This window comes from Schistocerca americana, chromosome 3 (assembly GCF_021461395.2).
Source record: "Schistocerca americana isolate TAMUIC-IGC-003095 chromosome 3, iqSchAmer2.1, whole genome shotgun sequence".
Classification (NCBI taxonomy): domain Eukaryota; kingdom Metazoa; phylum Arthropoda; class Insecta; order Orthoptera; family Acrididae; genus Schistocerca; species Schistocerca americana.
In genome coordinates, this window is record NC_060121.1 from 949,546,280 (window position 1) to 949,572,767 (window position 26,488).

General features: G+C 39.8%; 2 protein-coding genes across 3 annotated transcripts in view; one reads left to right on the plus strand and one right to left on the minus strand.

Annotated features, from left to right (window-relative positions):
• Window positions 1–3,940, plus strand: part of LOC124607247 (exportin-5) — a 193,846-nt gene extending 189,906 nt beyond the window's left edge. Inside the window, exon 18 of the mRNA XM_047139523.1 lies at window positions 1,923–3,940. Within this exon, the coding sequence (XP_046995479.1) occupies window positions 1,923–2,072 (150 nt within the window). The 3' untranslated portion in view covers window positions 2,073–3,940. The remainder of the gene's footprint in view (window positions 1–1,922) is intronic.
• A 16,614-nt stretch (window positions 3,941–20,554) lies between these two features.
• LOC124605365 (NAD-dependent protein deacetylase sirtuin-3-like) overlaps window positions 20,555–26,488 on the minus strand; it is an 83,787-nt gene continuing 77,853 nt past the window's right edge. For both annotated transcript variants that reach the window (XM_047136993.1, XM_047136994.1), the window contains 2 exons: window positions 26,188–26,304; window positions 20,555–21,504 (listed from right to left, as the gene is read on the minus strand). In XM_047136993.1, the coding sequence (XP_046992949.1) occupies window positions 21,295–21,504; window positions 26,188–26,304 (327 nt within the window). In that variant the 3' untranslated portion in view covers window positions 20,555–21,294. The remainder of the gene's footprint in view (window positions 21,505–26,187; window positions 26,305–26,488) is intronic.

Below are 26,488 nucleotides of genomic sequence, written 5' to 3' on the forward strand. Positions count from 1 at the left end.
TAGGTGAGGCAGTCCTCGTTTTTGACATTCGATTGTGCAGCACTTAGCGGTTCCAAAGATATGGTGTTTTGTAATGACTTCAATAAATCCCACTAGTTTTTGCCGGAAAACTTGGGGTATTATGTTGTTTCGATGCATGGGGGCTCGTCCGTATCTTAGTTGTACTTTGATATCTGGCCACAACGAGTTGCATATGGATGTTACGAAGAGGTCATGTCATCCATATTTTCTTATGTAGCTTGTGGCATCTTGAGTGTATTCGTTTGTGTGTCTCGAACTTCCTATGTATGATGAGTGTAAGATTACAATTGTTCCATTGTTCATCAGTGTTTCCATTATTATGATTGAGTCTCAAAGGTGGATGTATTCTTCCATGCACAGTTTCTTCCGATTCAGTCTTATGTAAAGCATCTGTTCCACTTCTATTTTTGCATACATATATACCAGGAATTGTTGGAATAAACGGTAAGTGTTGAGAATGTGATTGTGAATTTCATTGTCTCTGATCATTAAGTGATCATTAAGTGATAAGAATAGAACTCCTTGGAAGTGACTTTCTTTGTTTGTTTCTATGTCTGTTTCAGGTTGGATTTGTTTCACATTAAAATGATGTCCATCCTCTCCATGCAGAAATATGATGCATACTGGAGGGCGTCATATGAACGATGTGTCTCTGCAATGCATTGTAGCCCTTCTCTTCTTCATTTTAAAATTATGCCAGAGCTTGTGTTTTCATTATTCACAGTTACAATGGTGACTTTGTTTATCTGAGGTGCATTAAGACGACATTCGTGTTCTCCAACTGGTGTTTTGTTGGCTTGAATTATAATTTTATAGCCATCATAAATCATCTGCTCTAATGCTGTTTTGAATATGTGATCCACTGATAATTGTGCATCGTTTATCAATTTCTGTTTCTTAATGAAATATGCTTCCAGAAATTTGTGGTCTTCTTAGGGTAGTGGTAGTAATGATTCCATGTTGTGATAGATTTGTCCTGAGATGGAAAAAACATAATTGATTTCATCTCTGTTAGTGTTGATCGAAGTGACAATGAAAGAAGTCATTTTGAAGCAGGCTTTATACATTTTTATATTTTGAAGAAAATTTTTTTATTCTGGAGTTTCCCGGTCATAATGCAAAAATTTCTGTGTAGGTGCTTCCAGTGATGGTAATCTAATGTTTCCATTCATGCAACAAAATCCTTGTGTTTCTCTATTGAACTTCTTCACATTGCAAAATGGGCAGATATTATCTTGCTTTATATACCCCCTACGAATGGGTAGCCCCACCATTGGAGAATTGGAGAATGTACCAAAAAGGCTTTGATTGGTCCACAATGCTTCAGAACATTCCACAGCATTCAAGAGAATTTTGGAATCTTCCACAATGATGTGGGATGTTCCCGAACATTGTAGAACATCCCAGATCATTGCAGAACATTCCGGAATGTTGTGGAATGCTCTCGAATATTCTCAAATGCTCTAGAATGTTCTGGAGTGCTCTAGAAAATTCTGGAGGGCAAAACTTCCCAGCCCTTATATCTTCAAAAGCACACTCTTCAGATAGAAATGGGAGCCTTCTTCATGGATGGGGCATAAAGGGCTACCACACCATATAACTCCCTTGATTGTATTGGGACTTATTTCTGAGTTTTAGCAGCACGCACATTGTACATTTACTTTTATAATATATATATTGATTATTGATACATATTTCATTATGTTGAAATGAACAGTGGTAATGGACGTTTGTGACTATATTACTCTTTATCCAACGTAAGTCACTCACTCGCTCCTTACCTCCCTTTCTCCCTCCCCCCTCTCCCTCAATCCAGATATGTGATCAAAGATTTAATGAGACCTCTGGTTTTTAACAGTCATTAGTGATTACTTAATGCATTAAATGTTTTGTGCCTACAGCTGATAGGCAGGAGTGTCGCACAGCTGTTTCGCAAGGAGGTCCGAATTGCAGATCTTCCCCGAATGGAACTTCCTCCGAAGCCTAAGATGAGGGACCTTCTTGAAACTGAAGATGTTGGTCTTTGTAAGCTTTTTGATGTTGTTGACTGAAAGAACATGACACTGCATTATTCTTCTCCAAGAAAATTAAATTTCAGAGTGAGAGAGAGAAATCTAATAATGCTTGCAAAAAGAATTGCTATGCAATTCTTTGTGTACAGCAGATAGAGTAGTATGTATGTAAGTTTTTAATGCCATTAAGGGGCATTATAACTGTATTATGACAATATTATCTATACTGCTTCTATTATGTTGTGATCTGCTAGAAATATCTATAGTAACATGGAATGTTTTTCTCATATGAGTCAAGTCTAGAGAAAACTTACTAAATAATAATGAAAGTAAGTCATAAATGCTGTGAATTTCTGAGTAAGGTTTTTTTTAATTGCTCTTAGAAGGAAAGTGCGGCGGGAAACACTCGTGGCAGTTGGCTATTGCTGGAATTTACTTTATTTATTCCAGCTGTTGGGGTAAAATATTGCAGTCATGTACTATTGTATGTTTATTTATAAATAACTAATGAACCAGATACATTTGTGAAGAAAGAAAGATTACAGTGATGTCAGGTGAATGCTTGATAAGATTTAATGACCTTTTTTTCTTTTTGGCCGTTTTCATTGTTTAATCTCTGGAAGGCAGAGGTAAACTAATGATTTTTGAATGAATCTTCACTACTATTGTAAAATAATTTAGGTTGTTGGTTGTAATCTTGTTTCTAGATGAAAATGAACTTATTGAGGTCATTTTAGGTATCAGCAAACTGCATTAAAAGATACTGTGTAATGTAGCAGTGTTACTGATTCATTTTTTTCCTTCTTCCTCTTTGCTACTCTGTTTCTGTTATTGTTTCTTTGCCCTGCTGAGATTGTATTTGCCAGTGTTCCATTGGACTTATGTAAGTTTTTTTGTTATCAAATGTATATGGAAAAAGATCTACATACAAAAATGTCAATTTCAATGGGTTAGACAGAGTATGGCAGATGTGCTGCTTTTAGAATCTGAGAAACATTCATCAGACAAAAGTGTGGCAAAAATGATATTAAGTAGTAAAATCACCCTTATTGCGAAACAGTGGAAGATGTTTTCTGTTTGGCATTTTAGATATTACCCTCCTCCATCATCCTACTCCCCTCCCCTCCCCTCCCCATCCCCTCAGTAAGTAATAATACATTCTGTTTTTGTTTGATTGCAGTATCAATTTGGTGCCATTTTAGTTATAAATATTTAATTTCGTTTTTTGAATACTAGAAAGTTAGTGTAAACTAATGAGCTTTGAAGTTAGGATACATTTTCTACACAAATTATCTGATGGTGCAAACTTTTATTTAGTAGATTTAAAATAGCCCCCCCCCCCCCACAAAAAAAAAAAGAAAAGAAAAAAAAAATATTTTCTTTGAACTAGACACAGTGTGATAACAATGTTGAGTCATAAGTATCTGCATTTAAAATTTGTCCTCTAATTCCACTCAGATTTACAGTGTACATAATATGCATGTCATAAAAGTTTCAAATGAATGGACTGTCGGATTAACTTAACATTATAATTAAATGTACTATTAGGAACCAAATATATTTGAAATTTATTGTACATTTAATAATTACTGGAAAGTCTGTGTAATGACATTTCCATAAACAAAAGTCAATTTTAAAATTAAGTGTGTCTGACGTGAGCTATAAGGATCACTCTATATAAATCTCATAAATCCATTTATGTCATAAATGAGAATCCTTTGACTGACTTCATTTAATTAATAAGTGTCACATATTTTAATGCTACAGTTTTGTTCAATTGCATCTATGTGCTACACAGTGTATAGACTGAAGGTCTTGTGAACAAATTTATGTCAATACTAAATGTCAATTGAAATGTAGAATTGTGCTCGTTCAAGATTTTATCAATAAATAAAATATATAAGCCATTTCAGTTGCACTTGGAATTTGTTGCAGACATATCCCCAAGCATTAACATAGCTCAGTTTCAGGACTGCCCAAATAATAATTTCTTTTTGCAGAGCTGGTCAGTAGATGCAGGTTGGAGTTTGTGATTAGTGCACTTCCTTTGGAATCTCCAGTACTACTGTAAGAGGTGATGAGAAGGTTGGAGTAAACAGAGGAGGCACTCAATTTGACTGAAGTAGAGTTGGCCAAGGGATGCAATGTTACCAACTAGCGGGATCTGAACAAATATTTCCAGTTTAGGAAGCAATCAGAAAATACAGTAAGGGTTCATTTGGTGAAAGAGGGCAAATAGACTTCCCCAAAGCATGTTTCAGCACACTTTATGTGCCACATAGAGCAGCATTTTCACAGAGAGGAATATTGATTTTGTAATCAACAAATAAAATATTTTTGGTTATGTCAAAGATCAGATGCGTAGCAGGTAGATTATCTTTTTAAGTATTAATAAATTCCAAAGAGTGAAAATGGTGATTATTTGTAAGATACTTTGATTTAATAACTGTTTCGTAATTTAATTATTGAGAGTCAATATTTTTTTCTTGTTGCACACAAAAATAAGTTCTTTGTTCTTAATTTATTGGCTTTGCTGCAACACAATGAAACTTCTTTCTCTTTCTCTCCATGTTAAAACCAACAATATTAGTTTCCCTGATGACATTGTATTCATGACCTTGGTTTAAGGCATGTTACGTGCCCCTAAAACCAGTTTCACTGGCTGTGAAAGCCTGCATTGTTTGATCATAATATTACCGTCAGTTTCAGTCACATCAATAGACTTTTCTACATGCATCTGCAGTTACATCCTGCTAGACAACAAGATCTGTTATGTCCTACCAAACACAATGCCAGTTTTATACAGCTCTCACTGTCTTTTCAGTGAACTAAGCTCCCTGATTAATATATTACTACCTTTCATTCTGATGTAAATTTTTAATTCCATATACTCTGCTGTTTGATCAACGGGGGATACTGAATTTAAATGGAATATGACTGTATGGAACTCACAAATTGACTACCATTGAAGAAGGTATTTTCCAAGAGTTTCTTTTGGTCAAGTCCACTGTTAATAAGACTACTGAAGTGGAAATGCTGGCAGGCACTAAATCCAGTTAGTGTCCTTGTAAGCCTTGGAAACGAACCAAAGGTATCAAGAGACAGAAAGTACATTTTATAAACCCATTGTCAGTTATCATTGTTAGCCACTGAAAAAGAATTTCATTATAGCTTAGACGCAGAGGAAAATGATAAAGTGACCCATCGGGAAAGTGGAAGACTTCATGGTGGAGTCATAATACATGCAGATCTCAGATGGACGTATGTGGGCCTTATGATGTCTAGCTAACTTTATTTACCTAAATGTGCCCAACGCAAATTGAAGATTTTCTGGCTCAGTCTGTTTGAGACCACACCTTAAGACCCATTGAAGATGTCTCTGATAATTAATGTATCAGATTAAACTGGCTAAAAACATGGCAATGTTTATTATTTACATTTTTGGACAATGGAAACCTTTGACCCTTCATTGTATCAGAACTTACTCAAATTTACACTAAGATAGACATGCATCACAACATGATAAAACTGCCAGTGTTTCGGCTGTGACTGCAGGCAGCCTTCATTTGAGCGAAGAAAGATTGCCTCCAATAATATCCAAAACCTTGGTAGTTTTATCATGGAGTGGTCACACACTCAAAAGAATCCTGCTGAAATGGACTCAGGCTGTGAAAGCCTACACTCAAATATTTGTGGAAATTCTTTCTGGAACAGCAAAACGTGTAATAGTAGCAAATGGAGGTCCTACGCTCTATTGCTTAGAGCTGGCATCTTTGAATGAACACTAATATCTATGGAGATTTAAGATGAAAGTAGCTGGAAGGAATAAAATTGTGAGAGAGACCAGCCATAATCAATATTTAAACTGAACTCTCAACATGAAACTTAGGACATTGATATTATTTAGCTGCAGTCAATACTTATCCCCTTGTACACATGGCGAAGGGGAAAGACAGTGATGAACACGCTTGCTGTACACTAGTTCCATCCTCTCCATGTATTGAGAAATAGGACAGTCCTGCAGTTATTTTTGTAATTTGTTCATGGGCATTATAGATAAAGTTAATTTTTATGGCGCATTTCTGTATTTTTTAGATGTACCGGTACACCTTATATATTCATTGCTGTGTTCCTCCCATTTGAGCATATTCAAATGCTGACTTAAGACAGACATGGACCACAGTGTGGCACACAAGGTTTCATACAAGGGTGTGCCACAAAAAGCTTTGAGGCCAGTAGCAGTAATTTTCCTAAATCCAGATTAATGCTTTTTCATTATGACATCTTCTCGTATACTGTAGATGAATTTTTGGGTATATATATATATATATATATATATATATATATATATATATATATATAAAAACAAAGATGAGGTGACTTACCGAACGAAAGTGCTGGCAGGTCGATAGAGACACAAACATACACACAAAATTCAAGCTTTCGCAACAAACTGTTGCCTCATCAGGAAAGAGAGAAGGAGAGGGAAAGACGAAAGGATGTGGGTTTTAGGGGAGAGGGTAAGGAGTCATTCCAGTCCCGGGAGCGGAAAGACTTACCTTAGGGGGAAAAATGGATATGTGTGTGTGTGTGTGCGAGTCTTTTCCCCCTAAGGTAAGTCTTTCCGCTCCTGGGGTTGGAATGGCTCCTTACCCTCTCCCTTAAAACCCACATCCTTTCGTCTTTCCCTCTCCTTCTCTCTTTCCTGATGAGGCAACAGTTTGTTGCGAAAGCTTGAATTTTGTGTATGTTTGTGTGTCTATCGACCTGCCAGCGCTTTCGTTCGGTAAGTCACCTCATCTTTGTTTTTAAATGATTAATGGAAAATCTCATATAAGATGTGAAACAAATACTAACAAAGAGATAGAGGGGCTGGCCAGTACTTACCTCAGCTCAGTACAGCCGATAGATACACATAAAACAGAACTGAAAATTTACATTCCTAGCTTTCGGAACTTTGTTCCTTCATCAGGGAGGAGAGAGGGGAAAAAAGGGAAGAAGGGAAAGTGGATTCAGTTACTCACAACCCAGGTTATGAAGCAACAGGGAAAGGTAAACAGGGAGGGTAGCAAGGATGGAGGCATGGTTGTCAGAGGGATGCCAAAGATATTCTACTGTAAGTACTGTGCCAGCTTCAAACCAAAGAGGATGCATACAGAAGTAAAGAGGTATATAGTATAAAGATAAACACAACTATGTAGGATGAAAAGGTGCGTGAATGGCTAAAGAGGAAAGGGAAAGAGGAGAAGACAAGAGTGAATGGGAATGAGGTTGTTTAACATAGGTTCAGTCCAGGGGGATGGCGGGATGAAAGGATGTGTTGGAGTGCAAGTTCCCATCTCCGCAGTTCAGAGGGACTGGTGTTGGGTGGGAGAAGCCAAATGGTACATACGGTGTAGCAGGTTCCTAGGTCCCTAGAATTATGCTGGAGGGCATGCTCCGCTACTGGGTATTGGGCATCTCCTAGGCGGACAGTTCGTCTGTGTCCGTTCATGCGCTCAGCCAGTTTGGTTGTTGTCATGCCGATGTAAAAGGCTGTGCAATGCAGGCATGTCAGTTGATAAATGACATGTGTAGTTTCACACGTAGCCCTGCCTTGAATTGTGTATGTTTTACCAGTAGCGGGGCTGGAGTAGGTGGGAATATTGTAAGGTTTAACAAGGATGTTACGGAGGTTAGGGGGGCGACGAAAGGCAACTCTGGGTGGTGTGGGGAGAATTTTGTCAAGGGATGATCTCATTTCAGGGGTTGACTTGAGAAAGTCATATCCCTGGCGGAGTAATTTGTTGATGTTTTCGAGGCCAGGATAATATTGGGTGACAAGGGGGATGCTTCTGTGTGGTCTGGGGGTAGGAACATTGTTGTTGGACGGGGAGGAATGTATTGCTCGAGAAATCTGTTTGTGGACAAGGTCTGCAGGATAGTCGTGGGAGAGGAAAGCACTGGTCAGGTTATTGGTGTAGTTGTTGAGGGACTCGTCACTGGAGCAGATACGTTTGCCACGAATACCTAGGCTGTAGGGAAGGGAGCGTTTGATGTGGAAAGGATGGCAGCTATCAAAGTGGAGGTACTGTTGTTTGTTTGTGGGTTTGATATGGACAGAGGTGTGGATGTGAGCTTCAACAAGATGAAGGTCAACATCCAGGAAGGTGGCTTGGGTTTTGGAGAAGGACCAGGTGAAATTCAGATTCGAAAAGGAGTTGAGGTTATGGAGGAAATTAAGGAGTGCTTCTTCACCATGAGTCCAGACCACAAAGATGTCATCTATAAACCTATACCAGGCCAGGGGAAGCAGCTGTTGGGTCTTCAGGAAAGCCTCCTCCATGCGGCCCATGAAGAGGTTGGCATAGGAGGGAGCCATCCTGGTTCCCATGGCCATTCCCCTGATTTGTTTGTAGGTCTGGCCTTCAAAAGTGAAGTAATTATGGGTGAGGATGAAGTTGGTAAGTGTGATAAGGAACGAGGTTTTTGGAAGATCTTCGGGTGGGCGTTGGGAGAGGTAGTGCTCAAGGGCAGAGAGACCATGGGTATGTGGGACGTTTGTGTAAAGGGATGTAGCATCTATGGTGACAAGAAAGGTTTCAGGTGGGAGAGGAGTGGGAATGGATTTGAGGCGTTCTAGGAAGTGGTTTGTGTCTTTGATGTAGGATGGGAGTCTGCGGGTGATAGGTTGTAGGTGCTGGTCTACCAGAGCTGAGATACGTTCGGTTGGGGATTTGAAGCCTGCTACAATGGGACGGCCAGGATGGTTCTCTTTGTGGATTTTGGGTAATAGGTAGAAGGTAGGGGTAAGTGGCTCAGGTGGAGTGAGTAAGTCTATGGAAGCCGTTGTGAGGCCTTGTGAGGGACCTTGGATTTTTAGGATTTTTTGCAGCTCAGTCTGGATGGAGGGAATGGGATCCTGGGTAACAGCTTTGTAGGTTGATGGATGTTGACCTTCATCTTGTTGAAGCTCACATCCACACCTCTGTCCATATCAAACCCACAAACAAACAACAGTACCTCCACTTTGATAGCTGCCATCCTTTCCACATCAAACGCTCCCTTCCCTACAGCCTAGGTATTCGTGGCAAACGTATCTGCTCCAGTGACGAGTCCCTCAACAACTACACCAATAACCTGACCAGTGCTTTCCTCTCCCACAACTATCCTGCAGACCTTGTCCACAAACAGATTTCTCGAGCAATACATTCCTCCCCGTCCAACAACAATGTTCCTACCCCCAGACCACACAGAAGCATCCCCCTTGTCACCCAATATTATCCTGGCCTCGAAAACATCAACAAATTACTCCGCCAGGGATATGACTTTCTCAAGTCAACCCCTGAAATGAGATCATCCCTTGACAAAATTCTCCCCACACCACCCAGAGTTGCCTTTCGTCGCCCCCCTAACCTCCGTGACATCCTTGTTAAACCCTACAATATTCCCAGACTACCTTCTCTACCCAGCGGTTCCTACCCCTGTAACCGACCCCGCTGCAAAACCTGCCCCATGCATCCCCCCACAACCACCTACTCCAGCCCCGCTACTGGTAAAACATACACAATTCAAGGCAGGGCTACGTGTGAAACTACACATGTCATTTATCAACTGACATGCCTGCACTGCACAGCCTTTTACATCGGCATGACAACAACCAAACTGGCTGAGCGCATGAACGGACACAGACGAACTGTCCGCCTAGGAGATGCCCAATACCCAGTAGCGGAGCATGCCCTCCAGCATAATTCTAGGGACCTAGGAACCTGCTACACCGTATGTGCCATTTGGCTTCTCCCACCCAACACCAGTCCCTCTGAACTGCGGAGATGGGAACTTGCACTCCAACACATCCTTTCATCCCGCCATCCCCCTGGACTGAACCTACGTTAAACAACCTCACTCCCATTCACTCTTCAGTCTTCTCCTCTTTCCCTTTCCTCTTTAGCCATTCACGCATCTTTTCATCCTACATAGTTGTGTTTATCTTTATACTATATACCTCTTTACTTCTGTATGCATCCTCTTTGGTTTGAAGCTGGCACAGTACTTACAGTAGAATATCTTTGGCTTACCTCTGACAACCATGCCTCCATCCTTGCTACCCTCCCTGTTTACCTTTCCCTGTTGCTTCATAACCTGGGTTGTGAGTAACTGAATCCACTTTCCCTTCTTCCCTTTTTTCCCCTCTCTCCTCCCTGATGAAGGAACAAAGTTCCGAAAGCTAGGAATGTAAATTTTCAGTTCTGTTCTATGTGTATCTATCGGCTGTACTGAGCTGAGGCAAGTACTGGCCAGCCCCTCTATCTCTTTGTTAGTACATCTTTGTTTTTATATATATATATATATATATATATATATATATATATATATATATATATATATATATATATATATATATGATGAAACTTACCAAACAAAAGCGCTGGCAGGTCGATAGACACACAAACAAACACAAACATACACACAAAATTCTAGCTTTCGCAACCAATGGTTGCCTCGTCAGGAAAGAGGGAAGGAGAAGGAAAGACAAAAGGATATGGGTTTTAGGGAGAGGGTAAGGAGTCATTCCAATCCCGGGAGCGGAAAGACTTACCTTAGGGGGAAAAAAGGACAGGTATACACTCGCACACACACACGTATCCATCCACACATGTATCCACACGGTATGTGTGGATGGATACGTGTGTGTGTGCGAGTGTATACCTGTCCTTTTTTCCCCCTAAGGTAAGTCTTTCCGCTCCCGGGATTGGAATGACTCCTTACCCTCTCCCTAAAACCCATATCCTTTTGTCTTTCCTTCTCCTTCCCTCTTTCCTGACGAGGCAACCATTGGTTGCGAAAGCTAGAATTTTGTGTGTATGTTTGTGTTTGTTTGTGTGTCTATCGACCTGCCAGCGCTTTTGTTTGGTAAGTTTCATCATCTTTCTTTTTAGATATATTTTTCCCACGTGGAATGTTTCCCTCTATTATATATATATATATATATATATATATATATATATATATATATATATATATATATATATATATATATAAAAATTGAGCAATCATTGGGCACCGAAGCAAGACTGAAAATTTTGCTAAGCTTTCAGACAGTGGCCTCCTCCAGGGCTAACCATTACAGGGCACACACCACAGTTATATGAGGTGTGAGCATACAGTAACGGGAATTTCTGTTTTTATTAAAGAATCTTTATTTATTCATCAGTATTACCTTTGTCTCCTTCAAAGTAACCCTCTCAGATATGAAACATGTGTACCAGCACTTTTTCCAATCTTGGAAACACTCCTACTCACTTTTCATTATGGTGTTCAGCTTCTTCGGAGATTCTGTTTTTATCTCATCGATGATGGCAAAGCGATGTCCTTTCGTGGTTCTCTTCAGCCTTGGAAGCAGAAAGAAGTTGCAGGGAGCCTTGTCCAGTGAATATGGTGGCTCACATACTGGTTTTGCTTTTGGCCAAAAAATCACGAACAAGCTTTGAGGAGGAGTGAGCAGGATCATCATCATGATGAAATTTCAATGAGTGCTTTTGGCACAGTTCTGGTCGTTTTCTTCAGATTGCTGCACACAAATGGTGCATAACTTCCAGGTAGTTTTCCTTATTGATTGTGCTACCTTAAGGCAGGAACTCGTGATGCCCTATCCAATTGTAATTGAAGAAAACTGAGAGAACAACCTTCAAATCTGATCGAAATTGTCAAATTCTTTTCAGTCTTTGCTCTTCAGGCAGATTCCATTGGGATGACTTTGACTTGGGTTCGACATCATGTTTGTCATGTTAATTTAGCAACCCCTGAGCATTTATGGTAGAAATTCAGCCATTTCGCAACAAACTTTGCTGCTACACATTTGACGCCCAAAACATCTGAAAAAATTGCTTGGCATGAGCCACAGGATGTGTAGACATCATCAGCATCCTTTATGATGGTGATTCAGAACAATTTTCTTTACGTCTTCCACACTGATGTCAGTAATTGATGTGCTAGGGTATACAGGGCAGTCATCGTATTCAACATCTTCTCGACCCTGTTTGAAACATTTATACTACTCGTAAACTCTTGTCTTACTCATAGTAGATTCAACAAAAGCCACAGTCGATATTTCTAATGTGGTGCTGCACTTTATTCCATTTTTCATGCAAAATTTATTGCAAATTCTTTGACCCATTTTTTCAAAAGTAAAAATTTGCTGAGCACTTGAAAAGACACATAACCTTTTTGACTGTTGACAATAAACTAAATATTCAAAACAGCTGAAAATGCAAACATACACCATGAACACGTGTACCAATGAGAGAAAAAATTTGAAAATCATATGTATGTGATGTTCCCATTACTTTTTGATCATAGCTCGTACATGGCTATGCAGCATCTTTGTCATAGCTCAACTGGGCTTGTCTGAAAGTTTTCAGTGTAGTTTATGTGCTTGCCAAACAATCAACTACAGAGTGAGTTTTTATCGTGACTACTCCTTTTATTAAATACACATAAATGGCCAACATGTAGTCACATTAATAAACATTGCTGAGCCAAAACATTATGACTGTATGCTTAATAGTGTGTGGTCTATCTTTGGAACACGAAACAGCAGTGATTCTGCTGGATGTATTCAATGAGTCCTTTTGTAGGTTTTTGGAGGTATGCAAAATGAAAGCTCTACACTCGGGTCATGTAATTCTCCTATATTATGGGCTGGTGGCTTGTGGACAAGGAGCTGGTGCTCGATAGCATCCTGGAAGATTAGGTGAATTTGAAGCCAAGAAATCAGTGTGAATTCATTATCATACTCATCAAACCACTGTAGAACTGTTCTGACCATGTGACAGACACACCCAGTTATCCTGCTGGAAGATGTCATCACTTTTGGGGAAGGCACCAAGCATGAAGGGACAGGTGGTCCACCGAGCGAGGTGGCGCAGTGGTTAGCACACTGGACTCGCATTCGGGAGGACGACGGTTCAATCCCGTCTCCAGCCATCCTGATTTAGGTTTTCCGTGATTTCCCTAAATCGTTTCAGGCAAATGCCGGGATGGTTCCTTTGAAAGGGCACGGCCGATTTCCTTCCCAATCCTTCCCTAACCCGAGCTTGCGCTCCGTCTCTAATGACCTCGTTGTCGACGGGACGTTAAACACTAACCACCACCACCACAGGTGGTCCAAAATAAAGTTCAATTAGTCCACAGCTTTCGTTGTGCCTTTGATTACTAAAATAGGCCTCACGGAAGTCCATGTGAATGCCCTGTATAGCATAATACTGCCTCGCCTCCATCAGCCTGTGTCTGTGGCACAGAGTATGTATCGAGCAGCCACGCCTGGATGACGACAAAATTGGCACAAGGCCATTGACGTGTAAGAAGAAAGATGACCCCATGCCCACTGCAGTGGTTAACAGTTTCATTGGGTCAGAATGGGAACACAAAGGAGCTGTCTCTGTGGAATCTCATGTTCAACAATGTGTGTTGAACAGTTTACTCTGAAACACTTGTACCTGCACCAGCACTGAACTATGTCATCATCTCTGCCACAGATCACTGATTATCTTGCCCTGTATTGCAGACAAGTTGCTGATCTCCCCATTGTGTCACAAGGCATGGATGTCCAATATCTTGTCACCAACTCGTGGTTTCACCAGCCTTCAACTACTATCCATAGATGCTCATGACACTAGCATGCATGCAACCAGCCAGCTTTGAGGTTTCTAGATGATCATTCCTAGGCACCAGGAAATAACAATTTACCATTTGTCAAAGTCAATGTACTTCCCCATTTGGGACCAGTATCATCACTAAAATGATTCCCCGTTCATCTTTACTCCTTTTATATACTTCTCTTACTGTGCCAGTTACATCTCCTGGGGGCATTTACTACTGCAGTGGCCAGTGGTCTTAATGTTTTGGCTTATAAGGGCATTAAGCAGTACCTGGGTGTAATAATTGTACAGTTTGACAAATTTAACATCAGAAAGTATATGATTTATGGAATATACAGATAAATAAATAACAGTTTCTACTATTCTTTTCCAATCTTCGTTTAAACACGACCCAGTCCAGCCAGCCATTTATCCATCCATCCAGCAAACACTTCTCATGATTTCTTTGCAGCTAATAGGTCTCAGTTTCTTTCCTTACTCCATGCCTGTACACAATGTTGCTGAAATATAAAGTTGCTTCTCATCAAACCAAAACTAACTCTAAAATAGCAAATGCTCTAACCCTTAATCCCTCAGTAAATATACACCTTGTGTAGACTTCCTTCTGACTATTCAAATGCCTGCACTACTAAAGTTACTTGTTTCAATGTTATTCAAGCAGCAATTATCATTATGTTCCCTGTGAAAAAATATTTCCGTCAGGTGGGCAGCTTCTGGTGTATGAAATTTTCTGTCAGTAGTTTTCTTGTGTACCGTAGTTGTTACTATGTTTTTCGTCTGTATACACAAAAAATTCACAAACCATACTCCTGTTGGAATGACACTCAACTGCACATTCATACACAACTTTTTGTTCTATTAAAGAATATTTGTTTGTGAAGCCAATACAGTGACGTGAGTTTGCTTCAACATTCTGAAGACATTATTTGACTTAGCAGCTCTTACATCTTCCTGACCAGGCCATAAGGCAGTGTGGTTGTATGTGTACACCTCGGAAATTACCTTCCATCCCATCTCATTTCAAATACCTTAATTCAGAAAGGCAGGTACATGTGTTCTTCCGCAGCCAAAGCCATTAGACTGTTGCGAACTAACTCTACACTCTGATACATTACAACTATAATAAACAAACTTGTGGTCTTAACTGCATGTGTGTGCACACGCACGAGAGGCAGTCTTTTTCTCTGTGCCTGTCTGTGACTCAACATGCTTCCCTGTGTGTTGAGTAGGGATCTGTCTTTTTACATTGCTGCTATCCCATCCTGGGATTTCCATTGTTTGAAATTTGTGACTGGATTTCTGGTACAGAGTGCTGCGGGTTTCGAATCTGCGCCAGATAGCATGGACCTCAATAACCACTAGAGGTCTCTGGAGCTGTCGTGTCGTAAGCCGTGGCTGCACACACTCCTAGCCCACGTATAATGTGAGGGTGCCACTCTGAAGCATGTAGTCCCAGCAGCCAATAGCGATGTACTCTATCACGTATTTAAGCGCCTGCTTCTCACTCTGTGAGGCTGTCTGATATTCGCGTGAGTCTCTTAATATCTCACTCACAGACATCGTGTTTACTTTGCTGTTGATTTCATGAGGTTTTCGCTTGTGACCCAGTTGCTTCTTGCGTGTTGCTGTTCTTGGTGTTTTGCTCGGTCGTCTGTCATTGTGTGTGTCCATCCTTTTCTGTTTGTCTGTCTTGTTTGTTCGCGGGCCGCTCCCGTTCGGTCCCACCGGTTGCTTTCGTTCGTGGCCACCCCACGACCATTCTGGTCGCAGTTACAACAGGATTGAAGATTTCTTGGTAGGAAGAACAAAGCATGTTGTCATGAACGGAAAGTCGTCATCTCCTTTCATACTTTCCAGCCCGTGGCTTCATCTGCATGGAACACTAGCCCCTCCATCTCCTCTTGTCTCCCCGATCATTCTTCCCCCTCCACTATGCCCAAATCTTCTCCTTTCTTCATCTCATAATCCTTCACTCCAATGATCCCTCTGTCTCTTGGTGTTCCTCTAGGTCTATTGCCTCGTTTTGTCATTTCATGAGAATTTTTCATTATCCAGCCAACTTCCATTCTTTTACCATGTTCATACCACCTTAATCTTGTCTTTTCTGTGGTCTGTTGGATGGTATTCTCACGCACTATTTCTCTCACAGTCTCACTCCTTGCTCTATCAATTCTTGTAAGTCCTATCGTGCTTCTTTGCAATTTCATCTCACAAGCCTGTATCCCATTCATCTGCCTTTTCATTACCTACATTTCCCATGCATACATGACTATAGAGCATAATATACTCAGTATAACATTTGTGCGCATTTTAGTGGTACATCTCTGCTCCAGACCAGGCGTTCACCCCAGAGAAGATGTATGCAGGTGGCAGGTAGTGAAATGCTTATCAGCAGCTCCTGGCTGTTGAAGAACAAAGAGGGTAATAAAGTACCTCCTACAGATTGAAAAGGCCAGGGAGAAAACTCCGATGCCAAATTCAACTACAATAGTCCTAGTAAGTGAATAGTGGATAAAACACAGACTTTCAAGTATGGAACAAGCCTCAGGAAAATGGGCAGAGTCATAGCCAGATGAAGCAGTAACTCAGATACATGTTGGGACCCTACTTGTATATTTTGAATATTGATGACAGCAGATAATATTAATAGTAATATCAGAATTTTTACAGCTGATACAGTTAGCTATAGTGAAGTGATATCTGAAAGATGCTGCACAACTATCCAGTCAAATCATGATAAGATTTTAAAAAAAGCTGGTGCAAAGATTGACAACTGGCTTTTAGTGTTCAGAAATATATAACTGTCCACTTCACAAAATGCATTAAAGCAGTATTCTATGACTACAATATCAGTGAGTCACAATTGGAATCAGTCAATTTGTAGAAACGCCTTGGCGAAACAATTGGTGGGGATGTGAAGTGGAATGATCACATAGGCTCAGCTGTAGGTAAAGCAGGTGGCAGACCTAAGTTCAGTGGTAGAATACTGCAAAAATACAATAATTGTACAAGGATATTGCTTACAGAACACAATTGTGCACCCTAGACTAGAATGAATATTGCTCAAGAGTGTGGAACCATACCAAACAGGAGTAACAGGGGAAATAGAAAATATACGAGAAAAAATGGCGGCACGAATGGTAACAGGTTTGTTTGACTCATAGAAGAGTGCTATGGAAGTGTTGAAAATCTGAACTGGCAGATGTGTGAAGACAAACTATGTCACAAAAGCACACTTACAAGCATTAAATGTATTTGCAATCGAGAATATGGACCACCTCAGCTGTACTATGGAATGATGACTTTCAAGTATAATGTCTCACCTGCATGGGAATATAATATGTAATGGATGTACCAGTACAGGTTGTAGACGCATGGTTGGCAACATATGGCAGTTTGGGTCTGACCTTGAGTCATGCACGGATAGCAAAATGGTAAGGCAAGCGCATGCGAAAAGTGGGAAATCCAGGTTCAAGTTCTGGTCCGGCACAAATTTTCATTGTCATCAACTGTTTTTACAGATGATGGTTGTCCATATTTGCAATTGCAAATACATTTAATGTATTTCATAACAGCTGTAGTCGCCGCAGTGCAGAACTTTGCATCGTAATTCAGAATAGCACAGGCACTGCAATATCACATACTTACAAAGTTTCAAGAACTAGTAATAAATGAAGAATTTTGGAATATATTACATCCACCAATTGTGTTGCTCCTGTAGGTACCAAGAAAATAAGATTACATCATTTGCAGTGTGCACAGAGGCATTTAAACAGTTGTTTTTCCCACACTCCAAACACACTGGAATTGGAAGAATCCCTAACATGTGGTATGATGATAAGTACCCTCTGACATGCACTTCACAGTGGTTTGCAGAGTGTGGATGTAGATGTGTACATAAAAACCTTGGTGGTAGAGGTGATGATAGGAAGGGATAACAAGTACGCCCTAATTCTATCTGCAAGGCAAAATTGCAACCACACTCGGTACGACATGGCTTACCATCTAACAGAAAATGCTATGGCACTGGGACAGCCCTTTTTATGGGGATGGGAAGGTGGTGACATGCAAGGATAATCTTTTGGTGTAAGACCCTCCTGGCACTATTAGGGTTTAGGGTTGGCTTGTGGGTGTGAATGGGTGATTTTAAACTAACAAAATCAACTACAAGAAGTAGTCATAAAGTTTTATTACCTCAAAAAATAAAATTGTCATTGTTTGTTTGTTTTTCAGTTACACATCTGCAGTCCTGATACACACTGAAAGAAAAGGTCAGACGATTGATAAAGTGAAGTAACTGAAAGAAAAGGTCAGACGATTGATAAAGTGAAATATTGTGTGGTAATTCATTTTGTGCATCTGAAGGGGAACAACACTACAACAATCCATAATGAGTTAATAGAAATGTACAAGAATAATGCATCATTATATGATATAGTGGTTTGATGGTGCACTGCTTCCAATGTGGTCAAACAAGTCTGAGTGATGAAGAATGAAGTGGCAGACCGTCTCTCTGTGAAGAACTTGAAATTTTATCAGCATATCAAAATCGAGGCAATTGAGGAAAAAATGAAACTCAGTCATGGATCATGAAGTCTTGTCGCTAAAAGCACTGATGTCCCACCAAGACGGAGCATAGTTTTGAGACAGAAATCAAAAGAATGAGGGAAGACTAGCTTTGAGAGAAATATTTTATTTTACTCAATTATGATACAAAGCATCCTTCTTGAACTCCATATAAAGTCCTTGGCAATGCAAGTATCAGTTAAAACACTTTAACTGTTCACTATACAGAAATAAACATGTCTTGAGGCTAGTTTGGAAGTACTAGTCTCAAAGAGAAAGAAAGATGCGACTCCACTATGATGCTCCTTGACTGCCGCTAACTAGAGCTACCTGAAAACTGGTCAAGAACTCGGCAAGAAGTGGGTAGAAGTGCAGTTGGACGGTCTCTTATCCATGTGATCCGTGATACTGATGGTGCCTCTGATCAGGGTGCATGGCACTGACGCGGCCAGCAGTTGTATGGTGCCAGTCACTGTTGCTGCCACTGTCAGACAACAGTGGAACTTCTAGTGTCAATGTTTGTGCACGGAATAATTGCCCCCTGTGTGCTATTGACTGGCCATAGTATCAAAGATCAGTTTTTACCATCTTGCACATCATTTTGAACACAACGAAGATTGCTGCCTACTGGATTTTGTGACTGTTCACACCTGAACAGAAAGCCTGTGGTACTAAGGCAGTGGTGGAAATGTTGTAGCTGTCTCAAATCAATTCAGATGACTTCTTTGGCCACCTAATCATCATGGACAAGTGCTAGTTGTATTTCCCTGAGACAAAGGAGCAAAGCAACTGGTGGAAAAATGTGGATTTGCCATTGCTGAAAAAGGTGAAGACCCAGCCATCATTGGCAATGTAATGCTGAATGATTTTGGGGATTGCCATTGTGTGGTTTCTGATAGATTATGCTCATAAGGGGCAAATCATCACAAGATCATATTACAGAAATCTCCTGATGAACTTGTGACAGGGTGTCAAGGTGAAGAGTCATTGGAAGCTGTCCAAGTGGGTGTTTCTGCTCCGTGACAATGATTCAGTTCATTCTGCACTGTGCAGTCATACATGCTGCTGCTTAGGGTTATCAAAGTTTTCCTCCACCACTCACCCCATATTCTCCTAACGTGGCAACCACTGACTACTTCCTCTTTTCTTGGATGAAGAAAGTATTGTGTTGCAGGTGTTTCCAGAATGATGTGATTTTAGTAGCTGAAGACTTCATGAATGGTCAAAATGGAAACTTTTTACAACCAAGGTATGTGCCAAGTCATCGATGGTTAGGAAAACTGTTGCACTGAACAGTGAAAATCCAGAGGAGGATTAACATCATCACCATGTTTTATAGTCACGACTTCATTTTTATGAGGTGATGATTACAATTTTATAACTACCCCGGTATATATCAGTATTAAATTCATAGTTTTCTAGGTTGGAGTTGCGTTTACACTACAAAGATATTTCCATCCTTTTCTCATCTAATGTAAAACTGGAATAAAAAGTACCTGAGGAATGCCATGCCATCAGATATTTATTATAAATTATAGAAGTTATAACAAAATATTTGTGATTAATGAGTCACATTTCAAATTGATCATGTCATACAAATACAGGAGAGTGGTGATATATGGGGAATACAAACTGAAATGATCACATAGCCTCAGCTGCATGTCAAACTAAACTAAGGCTTCAAATCGTCAAACAATGGAAAATCCAGGATGGAATGTAACAATCTCTCTCTCTCTCTCTCTCTCTCTCTCTCTCTCTCTCTCTCTCTCTCTCTCTCTCTCTCCCACACACACACACACAAAGCAACTGAAACCACACAGCAGTGTGCTGTTTTCCTGTGAAAAATATTTGCAAAATATTCATACAGCCTATAATGGAATACTGTACATCTGTGTGGGCTCTATTTCAGATTAGACTAACAGTTGAAATAAAGCATATAATGAAGAAGGGAAGGAAAAATTATCATGGGACTGTTTTCCTCACAGGAGAGTGTAACAGAAAGTTTGCAAAATGGGAAGCAACAGACACCTGAATACAGCTATGTGATATCTCACAAAAACATACCTACTGACCTGGTTTGCAAAGTAGAACAAATAAATACTCTTTAATATGTACACATTGCTCCTGTTGTGACCATCAAAACCAGAATAATTACAGCTTTCATAGAAACATTCAAGTAAGCATTCTTCTCATTCTACATTCTTGAACGGCATGAAAAGAAATATTAGTAATAGTTCAATTAAAATAAATAAAATAAAAAACACTGCAGTGCACTTTACAGTGATTTTGCAGTGTGTGTATAAAAGTTACCATGGCTTTAAAACATATTTCATTTTTATTTACCAGTCACCAGTACTTGCATACACCTCTTTAGATGAGGCACATTTGTTTAAAGGCAGTAACACTGTAAACGTGACTCACAGTATCGTATGCTTATAGCTTTACTAATATTTCTATTGGTTTCACAATGACAAGCTCGATACATACATACTATTTACATTTTTAGATTTGTTACACATCTGAGATAAAGCACAAAAATAATAGTACAAAAAATTATTTATTTATTTTACTGTTTTTATTTTGCAGTTAGAGTGTCCCTCTACTTCTTCAGATTTATATAAGTGCACGAGAAGAACTTAAAATTACTATAAATGGCACGCAAAATATGAGGGATCAAATACAGCCTTGAAGGAAATATAAATGTATGAAATACGCTCTTTATGTACCATGGCAAAATTGTGTAAATGTACCAAATCACTAGCAAATTTTAGCGCAGATTCCACAAGATCTCTGTGATGGACAAAGTATAATTTCAGGAACTCAAGTTATAAATCATTCTGTTTCACACAAAACTCACACATATTACAATATCTTGTATTTAACATACTAAAATACAACTGTAGTATGTTCTAACATAACTTAGCTACATGATATTGCCAACAACTACATGAGCAGCAAACGGGGAACTGCCTGCTGTATATATTCAATATTACATTTTGTACTTGCAACTAATGATGCAAAAGATACTGCCACTCTAAATAACTCAGTGGCCATTTTCACGTGCATGGCTCATGTTTGGTATACAGTTCCATCAGCTCCTCATGCCAACCAAGTTCCTTGGCAAGTCTTGTAACCCCTTCAATAATGTCACATGTTACGATAGTGTCATGCTTCCTCATACCAAAGGATCCAACTACATCCCTATTCAGCAATAGCCGTGGGACATCATGTGGCACTTCATCGGCAATTGCTGCAAATGGGTATACCTGGAAACAGTTACAACTATTAACGATCTAGGATTTGCACCTGGAGCAATTTAAACCATGACAATCTGATAAAACACTCATATGAAAGATGGATATCACATAGAGAGTCAACAGCAAAATCCTAAGGTTATTAAATACATTCGTGAAAGAGGTAACTTGCAAATCCCTGATCCAACCCATTTTTGGTTAATGCATATCAGTCTGATACCATTACCAGATAGAATTAATAGAGGAGAGAGAGAAAATCACAAGGTTGGCATATTTTGTCACGAGATTGTTAAGTAAGTGCAAGAGCATTACTGATAATGTAACCTCCCCTTTCTTTGCCTCTTTTGATATTAACAATAATTCATCCCTTTTATTAACTGTTTAACTCCATGGCTGTGGATTATATTATATGGACAAATACAGCAACCAGTCACTTTTTTATGTATTTTTTATATTAATTTGCAGCGATCAGACATAGGTGGGGATGCTCAACAGAGAGAACACACTTCTACAACTACATCTACTTCTATACTCTGCAAACCACTGGGAAATGTATGGCTCAGGGTAAGTCCCATTGTACCAGTTACTATGGTTTCTTTCTATGCTATTTACTTATGGAGCATAGGAAGAATGATTGTCTGAAAGCCTCTGGGTGTGCAGTAATTATTTTAATCTTATCCTCAAGATACCTATGTGGGCAATACACAAGTAGTTGTAGAATACTCCTAGAGTCATCATTTAAAACTGGTTCTTGAAACTTTGTTAATAGACTTTCTCAGGATAGTTTATGTCTATCTCCAAGAGTCTGCCAATTCAGTTTATGCAGTATCTCTGTGATACTCTCCCATGGATCAAACAAACTTGTGACCATTTGTGCTGCCCTTCCCTATTAGTCCTATCTGGTATGGGTCCCACACACTTGAGCAATACTCTAGAACTGGATGCACGAGTGATTTTTAAGCAAACTCCTTTGTAGACTGATTGCACTTCCTCAGTATCCTACCAGTGCTTTACCTACAACTGGGCCTATGTGATCATTCCATTTCATATCCCTACAAAGTGTTACACCCAGGTTTTTGTATGAGTTGGCCGATTTCAATAGTGACTCGCTGATGTCATAGTCACAGGATACTATGTCTTTTTGTTTTGTGAAGTTGACAATTTTACATTTCTGAACATTTACAGCAAGTTGCCAATCTTTGTACCCCTTTGAAATAATATCGAGATATGACTGAATATTTATGCAGCTTCTTCTAGACAGTACTTCATTACAGATAACTGCATCATCTGCAAAAAGTCTGATGTTACTATTAATATTGTCGGCAATGTCATTAATATACATCATGACCAGCAAGGGTCGCAACATACTTCTGTGGGCACATCTGAAGTTACTTCTACATCTGATGATGACTTTCCATCTAAGATACCATGCTGCATCCTCCCTACCAAAAAGTCCTCAATCCAGTCACAAATTTCACTTGATACTCCAATAAGCATAGGAGTGGTGCTGAATCAAATGCTTTCTGGAAATCAAGAAATATTGCATCTACTTGACTGCCTTGATTGAAAGCTGTAAGTATGTCATGTGAGAAAAGTATGAGTTGGGCTTCACATGAGAGATGTTTTCAGAATCCAGGCTGGTTGGCACTGAAGAGATCATTGTGTTCAAAATACCTCATTATGTTTGAGCTGAGAATATGTTCTAAGATCCTGCAAGAAATAGATGTCAAGGATATTTTGTGGATCACTTCTACTACCCTTCTTGTAGACAGGTGTCACCTGTGACTTTTTCCAAGAGATGGACACAGCTTTTTGTTCGAGAGATCTACGATAGATTATAGAGAAAAGAGGAGCTAAATCAGCTGCAAATTCAATACAGAAACTTATAGTATTTCCATCGGGCCCTGGAGCTTCATTCAATTTTAACAATGTCAGCTGTTCGTCAACACCAGTGACACTAATACTTATTTCAGTCATCTTTTCAGTAGTTTGAGGATTAAGCTGGGGCAATTCTGGGTTTTCCTTTGTAAAGGAACATTAGAAAATGGAGTTAAGTATGTCAGCTTTTACTCTGCTACCTTCAATTTCAGTTCATGTCTCATTCGATAGCGACTGGAAACTAGCTTTCGTACCACTAACAGCCTTTACATACAACCACAATTTCTTCGAGTTTTGTGAAAGATTGTTTGACAATATTCTGCTACAGTAGTCACTGAAGGAATCACACATTGCACTGTTGACAGCCAGTTGTATGGCAAGCACCAAGGACTTATTAATAAAATCTTCTTGGGCTTTCAGCAGCATCATGTCCTGGTTGCAGGTGTTTTCAGATAATTTTATTTTTACCGCTTCTTTTATGGTACTATCCCAAAATCCCTTTGTCCTACAATGGCAGACATCTTGTTGAATAGAATTTCTAAAGCTAGTTCCATCAAGGCTGATTTGTCTGTTCGAGTTTTCTCCACAATGTGTACTGTTTGGCCACATAGTAGCAGCCACAGTGGCATGGTATTTTGTACACTCCAGACATTCTAAGTCCAAGATCATCCTTCATAGGTGTCATGAGTTGTCATATTTTTGCTGAGGGCCTGAACACTGATCAGATGTTGTGTCTCTTCAGGAACCACCTGGTCTTTGCTGACACTGTGCCATAGAAAGGCAAAAATGCAAGTTTCTTGTTCTCTTCTTCAGTGGTGTTTTTCCTGTATGTCTCACCAGAAATAGCCTGTCATACCTGGTGGTGATTGTAGCTGTTTTCCCGGAAGACTTTTCAGAGGTGGTTCAGTTCTAGTGGCAGATTTTTAGTGTCTGAGGTGACTTTAGCACAGCGGATGATGATGTTCAGAACATCACATTTTTGTACTGGATGATGATGGTGGCTGAGAGCATGATACTGATCCACATGTTTAAGTTTACTGTACACACTTCGGCTGAGGTGTCCATTGGTTTTCCAGCAAATGAGGACATCAAGGAAGGGCAATGCACCATCCTTCTCTACCTCTATTGTAAACTTAATGTGGTCGTGAATATTCTAAGAATTCTCCAAGTTTTTCACATCTCCAGCCAGATGATATAAGTGTCATCAACTTAATGATAAAAGGAACTTGGCTTATTGGGAGCTGTGTCCAAGGTGATGTCTTCAAATTTCTCTATAAAAAGGTTGGCTATCGATGGAGTTAATGGACTTCCCATTGCCACACTGTCCAACTGGCCATCATAAAGAAAATATTATGATATAAATGTGTGCTTAAACAATTCCACAACTGTATTATCAAATAACTGGGATAGAAGATTTATGCAGTTTTTGAGAGGGAAATTCATAAATAGGGAGACCACATCAAAACTGACCATTATATTACCTTGCCCAAGACACAGGTGTTTAATTCAATTGATAAAATCATTGGTGTTCTTGATGTAATGCACACAGCATCCCCATATAGCTTAAGGAGACTGGTCAGATGTTTTGCCAGTCTTTCAGTTGGTGAACCAATAGTGTTCATATGAGCCAAAGAGGAGAACCTGTTTTGTGAATCTGTGGTAGCCCATAACATGTAGGTGGTCTTGGTGCCTAATGGAGGAGATTCTTAATAACAGCTTCTTCCAATGATGACCATTTCAGGAGCTCTGATGTCTTCCTCATTATTCTTGATTTTGGGTCCCATGGCAGTTTCCGGTAGGTACCTTGAGGACAAAGCAGTAGAAATAAAAATATCTGCAAATACCATCAAGAAGGATGGCAGTTTGCAGTTCAGCACAGCAAGAACTCAGTCATTGTGAGGTTGAAGTGAGTACAATGGATGCGGAACATAAACACTACTACAGTTGGCAAGGAAGAGGGCGCCAGCAATGTCACAGCCAGCAGTGCCATTACATAACAGCTAGGCCACGGCGACACGGTAGTCATATAGCACTTGACAATGATCGAGGAGAGCTTGGTTAATAGCTTGTGGAATTTTAACCACCTAACGCGGCTGAGAGCCTGAGATGATTTTATTAACTCATATCATGGTGAGACCATTATTCACACAAGGACATGTTGTAGTGTCAGCTCCAACCTGCAGTGTTCTGAGAAACTAGTGTATCAGGAAATCATTCAGATGGTGCATGTGGTGAAACCATATCACAGAGCACATTCTGCAACAGGATATTGTGTGTTGCCAGTAGACACCCTTGCCTAAGCCCATTCATCCTAACTAGTAACTTGGTGGTTGTCATGCCAATGTAAAAGGCCGAACAGTGTCTACATAATAGCTAGTATACAACATGTGTCGTTTAATGGGTGGCTCTCCCTTTGACAGTATATGTTTTTGCCAGTTACAGGGCTGGTATAGGTGGTGGTAGCAGGGTGCACAGGGCAGTTTTTATGGTGGGGATGGTCACAGGTGTAGGAACCATAGGGTAAGGAATTGGCCGCAGAAGAAGCATAGGTTTTGACAAGCATATTGTGGAGCTTGGGAGGGTAACAAAAACCTATTCTAGGTGTGATGGGCAAAATGTTTGACAGAAGGACCATCGTAAGACTGAAACTGCACTGCATTATTCCCACATACTTTCTCTCTACTCCTCCGCTTGTGAATTCTTATCCAACTACTCATGCCATCTCTGGAACTTCACTTCTGGATGCATCTTTTATTAACATGTTGTACTTGTGTTTGTGTTTGCCAAATTAAATTGAAATATTTGGCTGCCTCTTACCTCCAAAGATGTACCAATGACAATAAGAAGATCTGCCCATAGAACATCATCTTGGTACAAGAAGAAACGGTCTGGTAATGCCTCTCCAAAGAAAACAATGTCAGGTTTCACAAGACCCTGGAAGTAAGTGTACAAATTCTGACTTCATTGTAACAGTTTTTAATTATTTAGAATAGTGTGGATCAATACACATTACAGATTATGTTATTCACACAATGAATAACTCATAAATGCCATTCTCATCAAAAAATGCTATGTGCAACAAAAGATAAACTGAATTACAAGTAAATTCATTCAAAAA